Genomic DNA, 14,012 nt, shown 5'->3' with positions numbered 1-14,012 from the left:
ACAATCTTTACTGTTTCCATGTTTAAAGATTGGTGTGATTACTGCTTTTGTCCGGTCTGATGGAACCTGTCCCAACTCCCAGGCCATTCACCAGCAGTTTTCGTGACCTGTCCAAAATACTTGTCATTTCCTTCTTACCTCCCTTTCGAAGACTGCTAATTATACTCCAGAATGGTTTTCCAGCAGCTTGACCCATAGTCTCCAACCTATTTCTAAAGTCTTCTCAAGATTTCTTCTTGGATGCTGCAATTATCTGTTTGGCTTTGTTTCTTTCTTCAACATAACTTTCTCTGTCTACCTGTGTTCTAGTATGTACCCATTTTTGATACGCCTTCTTTTTCCTTTTACAGGCTGCCTTGACTGTGTCATTCCACCAAGCTGTTTGCTTCATCCTACTTTTACACACTACTGATCCAAGACATTCCTTAGCCACTTCTAGTAGTGTGTCCCTGTACCTTGTCCATTCCTTTTCCATTGACTGTAATTGACTACACTCAACTAACTGGTACCTTTCTGAGATCGCTATTATGTACTTGTGCCTGATTTCCTTATCCTGAAGTTTCTCCACTCTTATCCTCCTACATATGGACCTGACGTCCTGCACTTTCAGCCTCACAATACCAATTTTACTGCAGATTAAATAATAATCAGTGTCATCAAAGAATCCCCTGAATACACGTGTGTCCCTCACAGCCTTCCTGAATTCCTGATCTGTTGTTATATAGTCAATGACAGATCTGGTTCCCCTGCCTTCCCAAGTATACCGGTGAATGTTCTTATGTTTAAAAAAGGAGTTTGTGATTACTAAGCCCATACTGGCACAGAAATCCAAGAGTTGTTTCCCGTTCCTGTTGGCCTCCATATCCTCTCCAAATTTACCCATAACCTTTTCATACCCTTCTGTTCGATTTCCAATCCTGGCGTTAAAATCACCCATGAGCAGAACACTGTCCTTGTCCTTTACTCTAACAACTACATCACTGAGTGCCTCATAAAAACCATCCATCTTATCTTGATCTGTCCCTTCACAATGTGAATATACTGACACAATCCTAATTTTCTTGCTAGACACTGTCAAATGTATCCACATCAGTTGTTCATTTACATACCTTATTGCCACTACGCTGGGTTCCATTTCTTTCCTCATGTAAAGCCCTACACCCCATTGTGCTATTCCTGCTGTGACTCCTGACAGGTAGACCTTGTATTCTCCCACTTCCTCTTCTTTCTCACCCCTTACCCGAATGTTACTAACAGCCAAAACGTCCAGCGCCATCTTACTTGCAGCCTCTGCCAGCTCTACCTTCTTCCCAGAGTAGCCCTCATTGATATTAATAGCTCCCCATCTCATTACCATTTGTTTGCCAAGTCGTATCTTAGGAGTCCCTGGTTTGTCAATTAGAGGTGGGACTCCGTCACCTCCAAAGATACGAGGCATTTTGCTCTGATTGTTGCCAGCATCATATTTAAAGTACCGGGGAAGCAGGTTGCTAGCCTTACTTGCCCCGAGTCCCATTGGGTTTTACCCCTAATGGTTGAGGGACTAACCAGTGGATTTGGTAGTCTTTGCCGTATGAGCACAAAGGTGGCCACGGCTCAGAATATGTACGAGATGCCCAGCCTTATTCCAAAGTAACTGGTATCCTGACTGTCGGGACCACTTACTTGGCCAATCATACGTTGCCCGTGGTTCATGAACTAGGACATGACTACAGGAACCCACACCATGAACCACATCATAGTGCAAAAAATTGGCTGTTATTCAGGCTTAACAATGTTGTATTGGGAACCAAGAGCACAAATGATGGTAAATCAAGTGTCAGAGCATAATAATATAATAATAATAATAATGTCCATTATTTTAATGGACGTTGGCCTATTTTGTAATGGGGGAGAGAGAGAGAGAGAGAGAGAGAGAGAGAGAGAGAGAGAGAGAGAGAGAGAGAGAGAGAGAATATCTGATACTACAATTTAATAACTAGCTGAAACCAGTGATATTGTGCATTCGTGGCAAATAATAGAAAATAAAATAAAATAATAATTGTAATTACTTTAACTCACCTCCCGTCAGTTTCACGTTTCGTCCACTGCTTCAGTATTTCTGCATTATTATATATATCAATCGTCTCTCATGATTTTACTTTGCTTTCACAGAGAGAGTATCATAGCCGAAACTGGAAAATAGTACTCCTTATGATGAAGCGTAAAACGTCTTCTGTCTTGAAGAAGTTACGTAAGAAGTCTAACCCCAGTGAAGAAATTACCAGTATGATTTCAAACTGGAAACAGTTAAGTGGTGATTTGTCAAGGTTAGAGAAGCAGATTTCCTCTAATGCTATGGCCTTCACTTTTATCGAGGGAAGTCTTGTCAGAGCTGTCCGTGAAGGTGAGTTCCCTTAACCTTACCTTCCATAGAGGTTGGGAGGAGAGAGGAATATCATATTTGAGTTGAACTTTGCCAGCCAGTGACCAATGCAAATCTTCATTCAGCTACATAAGTGAGAAATACCTGATTTTTGTGGTTTTATTTGTGTATTACTTATATCTTGATATGAATAGGAAAATGGGTGCTCCTTGATGAAATCAACTTGGCACCACCAGAAACGTTGGAATGCTTGTCAGGGCTATTGGAAGATGGAGCTGTGGGTAGCCTCCGCTTATTGGAACGAGGTGATGAGCAACCTGTTCCAAGGCACAAGGACTTTCGTCTCTTTGCTTGTATGAATCCTGCTACAGATGTCGGCAAGAAGGAACTGCCTGCTGGCTTACGTAACAGGTAAAACTTTGGCACTTCATTCAGGTAAAACTTAAATTTTATATCTCTTGAAGAGTCAAAATTTTTCCCCTGCTGCACAAAAACCTATGAATTGATGACATGATGATGATGATGATGATGATGATGATAATATTATTATTATTATTAATAGTAGTAGTGATAACAATAACAATAACAATTATAATTAACAGTCTTTCAACTTGCCCTTCAAAGGATTTCCATGGAGTTGCATTACATCATTGGCAACTTGTTACAGAATTGTCTTCCAGCAGAAAGTGGACTGTGACCTGTGGCTCTCTTATTTCTTCATAATGTATGATGATCACGTCTGATTTGTGTATTGTAATGATGAATGTCTCTCTTTATGATGCAAATTTCTACATTATCTTCTACAAATGTAATTGTATTAGGGGCACAATCAGTTAATTGTACTTGATGAAATAGTCACTACAGGATTGACATTTATTTGTATTAGTATTTATTCTATTTGCTCCCTTATGAAGCTGGAATACTGAATCAATGTAGACTGTGGATTGCCCATCTCCAGTTTCAGCCCCCTATTGCAAAAGTGAATAGATAAAGCCATAATAGATTTGTTTTAGGAGAGGAGGAGTTGTTATACTTGTGGGACATTTTATTAAGTACATGTTGTACCTAACCTTTTTACGGATGAATTTGTACATGCCACTTGAGTTTTATGGTATCTTCTTTGTCATCACATGCTGCTTCCGTCTGGGTCACCATATACTGGAACTACATGGGGTGGACAAAAATATGGAAACACTAAAACGCAGCACAGTAATACAGTGTAGGAAAACTGTTGGCATTCAAAAAACCACCTACTTATCTCAGAATGGATAACTATGGGTCCAGTATGTTTTTTGAGCGAATCTTGTACCATTCTTCTCACAGAATAGGGGCAAGCTCAGGAAAGGTAATGACGATAAAGGTTGATAGCAACCACACATCCTTCTTTCCAAAGTAGGCCACAGCGGCTCTATAATGTAGAGATCTGGTGACTGTGGTGGCAGGGAGATGTGACAGTTTGTCCTTGTGCTCACAAAACAGTCCTGGACAATGCAACAGCATGGACGGGGGTGTCCTGGAACACAGTATCACCATGGGGGAACAAATATAATACCTCGGGAAGGACCTAATCATCCAAAATGCTCATATAATCCACGGTAGTAATGCAAGTCGCAGAGTAACTTTGGGACACATGGAATACCGTGACATGACTGCTCGTGTCATCACTGAAGCTACACTACGTTTCATTCTTGGGACGTAAACTTAGCCAGAAGTTGGAAACGGTGTCAGACAAGACTCATTATACTGAATAAAGTGCTTCCATTGCCCCACCATCCACATTTCATTGGTTCGGCACCACATTTTCCTGGTAATGGCATTTGCATCACTAACTTTGGGTTTTGGACTTCCAGCTGGCCCTGCATTTCCCAGCTTATGGAACTCCCTTTGCGTTGTTCTGGTGCTGGCAGGGTTCACGAGTGCGACATTCGGTTCTGCAATGACTTTTGCAGCTGTCGTCGTCTTATTTTTTTGCCATGGTCCTCTTCAGTGACCAGCTTTTGTGATCACTCAACATACACTTCCACTTGTATTGTTAGTTAGTGGATAATGATTTTTCCACTTCCCTGTATGCAGTATAAATCATCAGTACGGTGTTCTTGAAACACCAAACACTTTGGCTACCTTGTTCACGGAAGTACCCATCATACGAGCACCGACAATAAAATTCGCTATGCTTCGACATAATGCACTCACAACTAAACAGAACATTGTTCTGACCACGACTGACATGTGCAATGTGTTGAGGGCATTGAATATATGCCATTCATGGTCAAACCCAACAGCAACACCTGCAGGCTTGGCTAGTATGTACATCTACATCTACATGGATACTCTACAAATCACATTTGAGTGCCTGGCACAGTGGTCATCGTACCACGTTCACAATTCTCTCTTATTCCAATCTCGTATAGCACGCGGAAAGAATGAACACGTATATCTTTCCGTACAAGCTCTGATTTTCCTTATTTTATCGTGGTGATTGTTCCTCCCTATGTAGGTCGGTGTCAAAAAAATATTTTCACATTCTGAGAAAGTTGGCGATTGGAATTTCGTGAGAAGATTCCGTCGCAATGAAAAATGCCTTTCTTTTAATGATGTCCAGCCCAAATCCTGTATAATTTCTGTGACACTCTCTCCCATATTTCGCGATAATACAAAATGTGCTGCCTTTCTTTGAACTTTTTTGCTGTACTCCGTCAGTCCTATCTGGTGAGGATCCCACACCGCGCAACAGTATTCTAAAAGAGGACGGACAAGCGTAGTGTAGGCAGTCTCCTTATTAGGTCTGTGACATTTTCTAAGTGTCCTGGCAATAAAACGAAGTCCTTGGTTAGCCTTCCTTCCAGTTTAAGTTGTTTGTAATTGTATAGTTGCTTTTAGCACTCATGTGGATGACCTCACACTTTTCGTTATTTAGGGTCAACTGCCACTTTTTGCACCATTCAGATATCTTTCCTAAATCGTTTTGCAATTTGTTTTGATCTTCTGATGACTTTATTAGTCGATAAACGACAGTGTCATCTGCAAACAACTGAAGACAGCTGCTCAGATTGTCTCCCAAATTGTTTATATAGACGAAAAACAGCAAAAGGCCTATAACTCTGCCTTGAGGAACGCCAGAAATCACTTCTGTTTTACTCGATGACTTTCCGTCAATTACTACGAACTGTGACCTCTGTGACAGGAAATCACAAATCCAGTCCACATAACTGAGACGATATTCCATAAGCATGCAATTTCAGTACGAGCTGCTTGTGTGGTACAGTGTCAAAAGCCTTTCGGAAATCCAGAAATACAGAATAGATCTGAAATCCCTTGTCAATAGCACTCGGCACTTCATGTGAATAAAGAGCTAGTTATGTTTCACAGGAACGATGTTTTCTAAACCCATGTTGCCTGTGTGTCAATAGACCTTTTTCTTCGAGGTAATTCATAATGTTCGAACACAATGTATGATCCAAAATCCTGCTGCATATCGACGTTAACGATATGGGCCTGTAATTAGTGGATTACTCCTCCTACCTTTCTTGAATATTGGTGTGACCTGTGCAATTTCCCAGTCTTTGGGTACGGTTCTTTCGTCGAGCGAATGGTTGTATATGATTGGTAAGTATGGAGATAATGCATCAGCATACTCGGAAAGGAACCTAACTGGTATACAGTCTGGACCAGAAGACTTGCTTTTATTAAGTGATTTAAGTTACTTCACTACTCTATTCTCAATTCAAATTCTGGAATATTTACTTCGTCGTCTTTTGCGAAGGCATTTCGGAAGGCTGTGTTTAGTAACTCTGCTTTGGCAGCACTGTCTTCAATAGTATCTCCATTGCTATCACACAGAGAAGGCATTGATTGTGTCTTGCTGCTAAGATACTTCACACACGACCAGAATCTCTTTGGATTTTCTGCCAGGTTTTCTCACATTGAAGTCTGTGTTAAATTTCGAGCTTCGTAAAAGAACGCCAATCTTTGGGATTTTGCGTCTGTTTAAATTCGGCATGTTTGTTTTGTTGTTTCTGCAACAGTGTTCCAACATGTTTTGTGTACCAAGGAGAATTAGCTCCGTTGTTTGTTATTTTATTTGGTCTAAATCTCCCAATTGCTGCCAATGCTATTTCTTTGAATTTAAGCCATACTTGGTGTACACTTATATCATTAATTTGGAATGAGTGGAGATTGTCTCTCAGGAAGGTGTCAAGTGAATTTTTATTTGATTTTTTGAATAGGTATATTTTTCACTTACTTTTCGAGGATTTGGGGATTACAATATTCAATCTCGCTATGACAACCCTGTGTTCACTAATCCCTGTCAGTTTTGATGCTCGTTATTAAGGGTATATGGAACTCCCTATGCTTACAATGTTAAATTGAGCTAAGAGTTAGGAACATTTTGTCATTTGTTATTTGGATGATACTCTTGATTTTTTCACAGAATGCAGAGATATGTTCTGCTTTTATGCTGAATTATTAATTTTGAAAAAAAATAAAGTATAGTTTTTCAGATATTTTATTTTTTGTAAATGTTAAAAAAAGTTATACATTTTAACAAGTATTTTAAAATTTACATCCATTAATACAAAATAATTCCACATATCTTTTAATTCAGATATATTATAAGGTCTTAAGGAACAACTACAGAAAATTTCATCTTTCTACTATAAATAGGCCCTGAGAAAGTGTACCTTATTCACAAAAAAACTAAAGTTACGCGAAATTAGCTTCAAAGTTTTTACTTCAATACAAGTCTGCTCCATAGCTTGTATCATCAGAATTGTCCAACAGCTTCCTCTTGATGGCTCTGCTATGCTGTCTAGCCATCTTTGAATATACTTTTATGGCATTATCTGAAGACCTGAGCCGTTCCTTGTCCAAACAAAGCATAGCTGCGGCAGTTCGTAGTCCTACACAGAGCCCCAACTTCTGCAGAACTTTGCACTTTATGTTGCCTTGATTGAATGATGAAACAGCATCATAAATGCCAAAGTGAAGTGTGTTTATACCCACAAACACAGTTTTAGATAGTCTATTCCATATCACATGGTTCACACACTCATTTGGATTTTGAGTCCGGCCATGAAGACATTTCTTTAGTAGACTAATATCTGTGAGGTCTCGGAATATTGGTTTTATTTCATCCATTATGGCAGGTGGCAGGTGATGAGAGTGATTGTATTGTTTCTTAGTTACTTTGCCTCTGTTGTACTTGCACCAACTATCGTCTCCTTTTGGACATAGCTCATGTTATGGATTCTCATTGTTTGAAGCTGTATGAAAAAACAGAGCCCAGGCAGCTCTTCTTATTAATTCTGCATCTGCTGTATTCTGTCTTATTGCTAGACCATAGCACTTCTGAATATGGTCTATTGTAGCATCTGTCAGTCTTATTTTTCCCATCTAAAGTTTTTCCATTGCTCAATTTCTTGCCTTTCATGCTAGCCTTGAGCCGTCGAAAGTCTTGATCCCATCCTTTTCTGAACATGGCCAACACACTCCAGTTTGGAAATTTTCACATCGTTACCATAGGGTCTCAGTTCCTCAGTTTCTTTGAAAGCCTTTGAGTCGCCATCTCCAAGATAATGTATGTATTTAGCGTTGTACCATTTTACTGAGCGTTGATAAATACTTCTTACGCCAGCAACTTCCATACCACCACTTGACCCATAGTAATTTGTCATGTACTCCTCTTGTTTATTTTTTAATTTTCTCCTTGCATCTGCAATGCTTGGAAAGTATTGCCACATCAACTACCTTACCAGTGTCCACACTTAGAGCTGTTACTACACCGTTCAGAGATGTGTGGCCTCTCTTCTGCCAGCTTCCATCAAAAGCTGTGGACAAGTCTCTCCTATCTTTATTTTCAACAGTTGCTTTTTCAGTTCTCCTGGGACTGTTTATAGCTGCACTCTGCCTTTGACATCCTCATTTTGTGCATTATCCAAAAGTAGTTTCTGTTTAATTTTAATGGTGGTAGTACAATCCTGCTGGAAAATGGTGTTGGCAGGCATCTGTGGAACTGCATAGTTTGGCGAAATGTGAAGATAGGTGTGAGAAACGGACCAATTATCCTATGTTTATGAAATCCTAACCACACATTAACTTTTGGTATGCCCATTTCGCACAAAATCACTTTTTCTAGAGCCTCACTTCCATCTGTTTGACATTTATGTCAGTTAACTTTGCTACTACATATGTGGAATGATGTAACATTTCGGCAAAAAAATCACATTGTCTGTGGTGATCCCCAGGCTTAATGTGATGAAAAAGTTGGAGTTTGTAAGCATGCAGCCAGAGACATTTGTGCGCAGTGTCGTGCACTATCGAATGGGGGACTCCTAGTTCCCTACTAGCTTTTCAGATGGCTTTATGTGGGCTTCTGGCGAACGCTTTGGACACCCATTTCTTGGTCGCTTCATTAACATGCGTTTAGGATGTTTTCCATCATTTGAAATCAAATTTCCGATTTCTCAAAGAGTTCTGTCCCACTGGTAAGTGGATTTGTGTGTGGAAAGATCCATTTTTCATTATCTTCTTGCCCACCGCTGAACATTTGCTACAGATTTTAACTCTGCTAACGATAGCACACACTGCAACTTTCGTTGTGGTATCCAAATGTTGGCTGTTAGAAGCATGTCTGCCAGCTGCATAGTAAATATTTGTATGTGTGCGCTTTACGACTCAGTGCTATTCACGAAATGAGGAGGATCACATCTTACAGAGTGTCTCTGTCGATTGCATATTTACCCAGCAACGTAAAATGTCGAGTTTTTTCATTATAAGTATGTGTGTACCTGTAGCCTGGACACGCTGCATTAATGTTAATATTAGTTAGAGCTACTATGCTCTTAATTTTTCCTTTCTTCATTACCCCATTATCCAGATTTTATTAAATATGGCAGTATTTTATGGTATGTTAGGCACATTGCATCATTATAATTTATAAGAATCATAATTACAACTGACAGTGTGTTTCATCACAAGTATTCGGATTTCCAATTTGTTGTATATAGGCTTATAGTTGTATGAAAGTTGTCTTTCCAGTTATGCTGTGTGGGTACTGCACTGTTTGAATGTGGATATTTGTGCTGTCTGCCTATTAATGCTGTTCTTACAAAGGAAGTATTGTTGCGTCACCACTCGAAGAAAAGGCCTTTTCAGGGCCTGAATGATACTTTTGTTAAACATTTTTATGATACTTTAGAGCATTTGTTGCATATCAGATAAAAAGAATGTACCAAATTTTAGAAAAAATGGAAACAATTAAATTTGCGACAACCTTTTAGCATAGAATTTTTGTATATGTATATTTTTAAAACATTTGTTTATTCCATTTATGTAGTTAGTCTCAGCAAAAAGTGTGGTTTTTGAACATAGAGCAGAGAATGCATTTCAACAAAGCAGTAGGTTTGTTCCTTGGCACCTCTCTCTCAGAATGGACTTTGACTCTTGCAGACTATTTCTTGGGAAGTTGTCAGTGATCTAAACTCAAATGACCACCTCCAGACGGAGGAAACATGCCAGACGTAGCAGTGCGCTAATTAAAGCTACAAAGTTGGATGCTGTATTAAGACAGATTGGGTGCTATACAGACAATTTCCTGTGCTAGAACATAGTGACAGCACCCAGGAGCTGGCGAATGATATTACTTACGTGCTCTACAATGTACCTTAGAGTTTTCATGCAGATTAAGAAGACAGCCTTTCCCCTGCTGGTGCAATGATGAATGCCACTGCACAATTATGGACAAGAAGGTAGCTCTCAAAAACCTAAAGAGCAAACCTATTGCATAGAGGCTTGCAACTTTTCATATAGTGATGGAAAAATGTGACAGGATTACCAAGAAGAGGAAGAAGAGAATGTAACATCAACTCCTGAATACCATAAACCATTCCATTAAATCAATACAAGTTCGTAAAGTCGTAAGAAGGGTTAGGAAGACAGATAAACCAAATTATCAGTGTTATGATGATAAATGGGAGCCTTGTGAGGGGGGTGGAGAAGTAAATGGAAATTTCTCTTTGTGTGAGTGAGGTTTGGCTTTTTCGGCTGGACGACATGGCACAAAGTCACTACAAAATCCCTTAACACGTGTTGTGATACCTTGTTGGGAACACTGAGGAACCTTCCTCTAATGTTATAAAAAATACGAGCAGCAGGGCAATTTTGCTGTGGGAGAAAGTTATTTTAATCCCATCAATTAAGCCTTGTGTAGAACAAACATGAATGAGTATGTATCGTACTATTGCCTCACTAGCTGCTTAGGAAATACAATTAAAAGGATGTGTAAGTGCCACCAGATCTTGATCGTAGAATCAGGGCAGATGATTAGCTGTGTTTGGTGTGGGTTCAAGAAATGCTATTCCAGATTTGAAATAATGTGTCAACCTGCCTACACAGACATTATATAATGGAATTTTCAAACAATGGAAACTTCAGGTAGGAAAAGATAGATTGCTACTTAGTGTAAACATGACAATTTAAGTTGCAGAGAGACAAAATTCAGAGATACTTACACAAAGCTGTCAGCCACAGCCTTCATCAGCAAAAGAGAAACACACACCATTCACACACACAAACATGCACACCTCACACAGAAGTGACTGCCAACGGTGGCATCTTGGGCCAGAATGCAACTATCATGTGGGGTGGAAGCATCATTCTGGAGGGGGTAGGCAGGGGAAGGGATGGTAGCGTATGGGTGAGGGAAGAGAGGAATGCTGGCTGGTGGAGTGTGCAGGGACTAGAATGCATACAGGCACAGTATCAGGAGATTGTGGGGCACGGAGGCAGGGAAAAAGGAGAAGATCAGGGAAAAATGGGCAGATGCATTGGCAGATGGTGGCAAGTAAAGGGTGGGAGATGAGAATGGGGAGTAGATGATGGGGCAAAGGGGGTGGAAACTGCTGGGTGGAGGATGTGGGGACACTATGTTCCTGTAGGTTGAGGCTGGGATAATAACGGGAGAGGGGACTGTGTTGTATGGATAAATCCCAAGTGTAAATAAGAAAAGCTGGTGCTGGAGGGAAGGATTCTGATGGTTTGAGTAATGAAGCAGCAATTGAAACAAGCATGTTGTGTTCAGCTTCATCTCTTGCTCTTGGCCACAGTTTGGCAGTGGCCATTCATCTTACTGGACAGCTGGTTGGTAGTCATAACCATTATAAAATACTGTGCAGCGATTTCAGCAGAACTGGTAAATGACATGGCTGCTTTCACAGGTTGGCCGACCGCTGATGCGATAGGAAAGACCTATGACCGGAATGGAATAGAAAGTGCTGAGTGGGTGTATTGGGCTGGTCTTTCACCTGGGTCTGTCATAACGATATGATGCTTGTGGCAAGGGTTTGGGATTGGGAGTGGCTAGGGATAGGCTAAGATGATGTGAAGGTTGGGGGGGGGGGGTCATAACAACCTTCAGGAAGGGTGGGAAGTATTTTGGGTTAGATGTCCCTCATTTCAGTTCATCATTATAGGTAATCAAAGCCCTGGTGAAGGATGTGGGTCAGTTGTTCAAGTCTGGGGTGGTACTCGGTTCTATCGCTGACATCCTACTGCCACCTCAGGGCACTGGTATCCAACCCCTATACCTATCCTACCCGCAGTGTTCCTCCTCGGCCACCCCTTACAGCACCTAAGCTGTGCTTAGCTGACCCTTTCAACTTGCCACATCCCCAAAACTCCCTACCAACACTGCACTAATTCTAGAACTGAAACATTCCCTTAACACTGTTGTTAACCTAGGCAACAAAAACCTCAGTTCCACAGAAATTTCAGTCCTATCCAAAAGCATCTCCTTTAGCCCTTTTGCCCTACAGTCAAATTTAAACAATTTGTACTTGTTAAAGGCCTACTCTCCTTCTCGCAATCCCTGCAATGGAAGTACTTCATACAGCCAATCCCTCCAAGCAAAACCAACCTATTACCAACATCGATCTCTGACTCTCTCAGTTCATACCACCGTCCAGCCATGATCCTCACACCCACCCCCATCCTCCTCTCACCTAACCATCCTCATCACTGTTGATGCCACCTCCCAAGAAACCAACATCCCTCATGCCCATAGTATTACTGCTGTTGAACACTACCTTCTTCAATGTCCTTCAGACTCCAGACCCACAACCTCCTTCCTCAAGCATCTTACTAACTGTATCCTAAAACGCAACTACTTCTTGGATAGGAGACAGATAGAAAGAAACACACAGCACAGCCATGGGCACCTGCATGACAGCTTCCTGTGCCAACACGTTTATGGGCTGTCTAGAGGAAACCTTCCTAGCCTCCCAAACACCAAATCCCTAGCTCGATTCAGGTCCATTGATGGGTATCCTCATGATCTGTACTCAGGGCCAAGACGCAGTATCTTCATTCCTTCACAACCTCAACACCTTTTCTTCCATCTGCTTCACCTGGTACTCCTCAAACCAGTGTGTCGTCTTCCTAGACGTTGACCATCTCCTCCCTGATGGTTCTATACACACCTCTGTCCACATTAAACCACCAACTGTACTTGTGTTTTAGTGGCTGTCATCTGTTTCACACAAAAAAATCACTCCCATAGGGCCGAGATATGTGCACTGACAAGAACTCTCTTGCTCTGTATGCCGATGTTCTCACAGAGGCCTTGTCAGACGGGCACTATCCCACTCCCGTACCATTTCCCCCTGCAACCCCAATCCTCCCACCACCTCCAGAAACAAGCCACAGAGCATTGTCCCCTTTGTCACCTAGTACCATCTCGGACTGGAACAACTGACCCACTCTTTCGCTAGGGCTTTGATTACGTATAATCGTGCCCTTAAATGAGGGACATCCTATCCGAGATACTTCCCACCACTCCAAAAGTGGTGTTCTGTTGCCCACCCAATCTCCACAACATCCTAGTCCATTCCTATTGCACTCCCAATCTGAAACCCTTGCCACAAGGGTCATATCCCTGTGGAAGACCCAGGTGCAAAACCTGGCCAATCCACCCACCCAGCATTTCCTATTCCTGTCCGGTCCTGTCCTGTCCTACCCCATCCCATCAGGGGCCGGGCCACATGTGAAAGCAGCCTTGTCATTTATCAGCTCTGCTACAATTGTTGCACAGTTTTTTAGTATTGGTATGACTACCAACCAGCTGTCCACCAGGATGAAAGACCACCACTAATTTGTGGCCAAGAACAAAGTAGACCACCCTGTGGCACAACTTGTGGCTGAACATAACACTGTTGATACCAGTGGCTGCATCACTATGTAGCAGTTCTGCGTGCTTTATTTATTTATTCATTTGTTTGATGTCCTTGGCATCATCGTACTGCATTTCTACACCGGCTGAAAAATGGGTTATGGATTTTGACACTGACTACTGTAAATAAGGTAGCCAACAGGGGCATAGTTGCATTTCACAGTACTTTAATTTCACTATTCACAACCCCCTAATAATACACAGTTATATGGCCAGTGCACTATTGTTTAACTTTCGATAAACCTCATTAATAGTGTGCAGGCAAACATCCACATACTGCTACAGTAGTTTAGTATTGAACATCTACGAGCAGTAAAAACATAACCACAAAGTTCGCAGTTCACAGAATAGAAAGGTACGTATGGAGCAGACACTGTCAGTGTTTTAACACAAGGTGTATTGGTGTAACACGCGATCTAGTGT

General features: G+C 41.2%; 1 protein-coding gene across 2 annotated transcripts in view; it reads left to right on the top strand.

Annotated features, from left to right (window-relative positions):
- LOC126284458 (midasin) overlaps positions 1-14,012 on the top strand; it is a 481,989-nt gene that overhangs the window by 73,861 nt on the left and 394,116 nt on the right. For both annotated transcript variants that reach the window (XM_049983379.1, XM_049983380.1), the window contains exons 14-15: positions 2,155-2,386; positions 2,560-2,776. In XM_049983379.1, the coding sequence (XP_049839336.1) occupies positions 2,155-2,386; positions 2,560-2,776 (449 nt within the window). The remainder of the gene's footprint in view (positions 1-2,154; positions 2,387-2,559; positions 2,777-14,012) is intronic.

This window comes from Schistocerca gregaria, chromosome 8, assembly GCF_023897955.1.
Source record: "Schistocerca gregaria isolate iqSchGreg1 chromosome 8, iqSchGreg1.2, whole genome shotgun sequence".
In the NCBI taxonomy this organism is placed as follows: domain Eukaryota; kingdom Metazoa; phylum Arthropoda; class Insecta; order Orthoptera; family Acrididae; genus Schistocerca; species Schistocerca gregaria.
The sequence above is the reverse complement of the archived record's forward strand: the minus strand, read 5'-3'. Positions and strand labels throughout refer to the sequence as shown.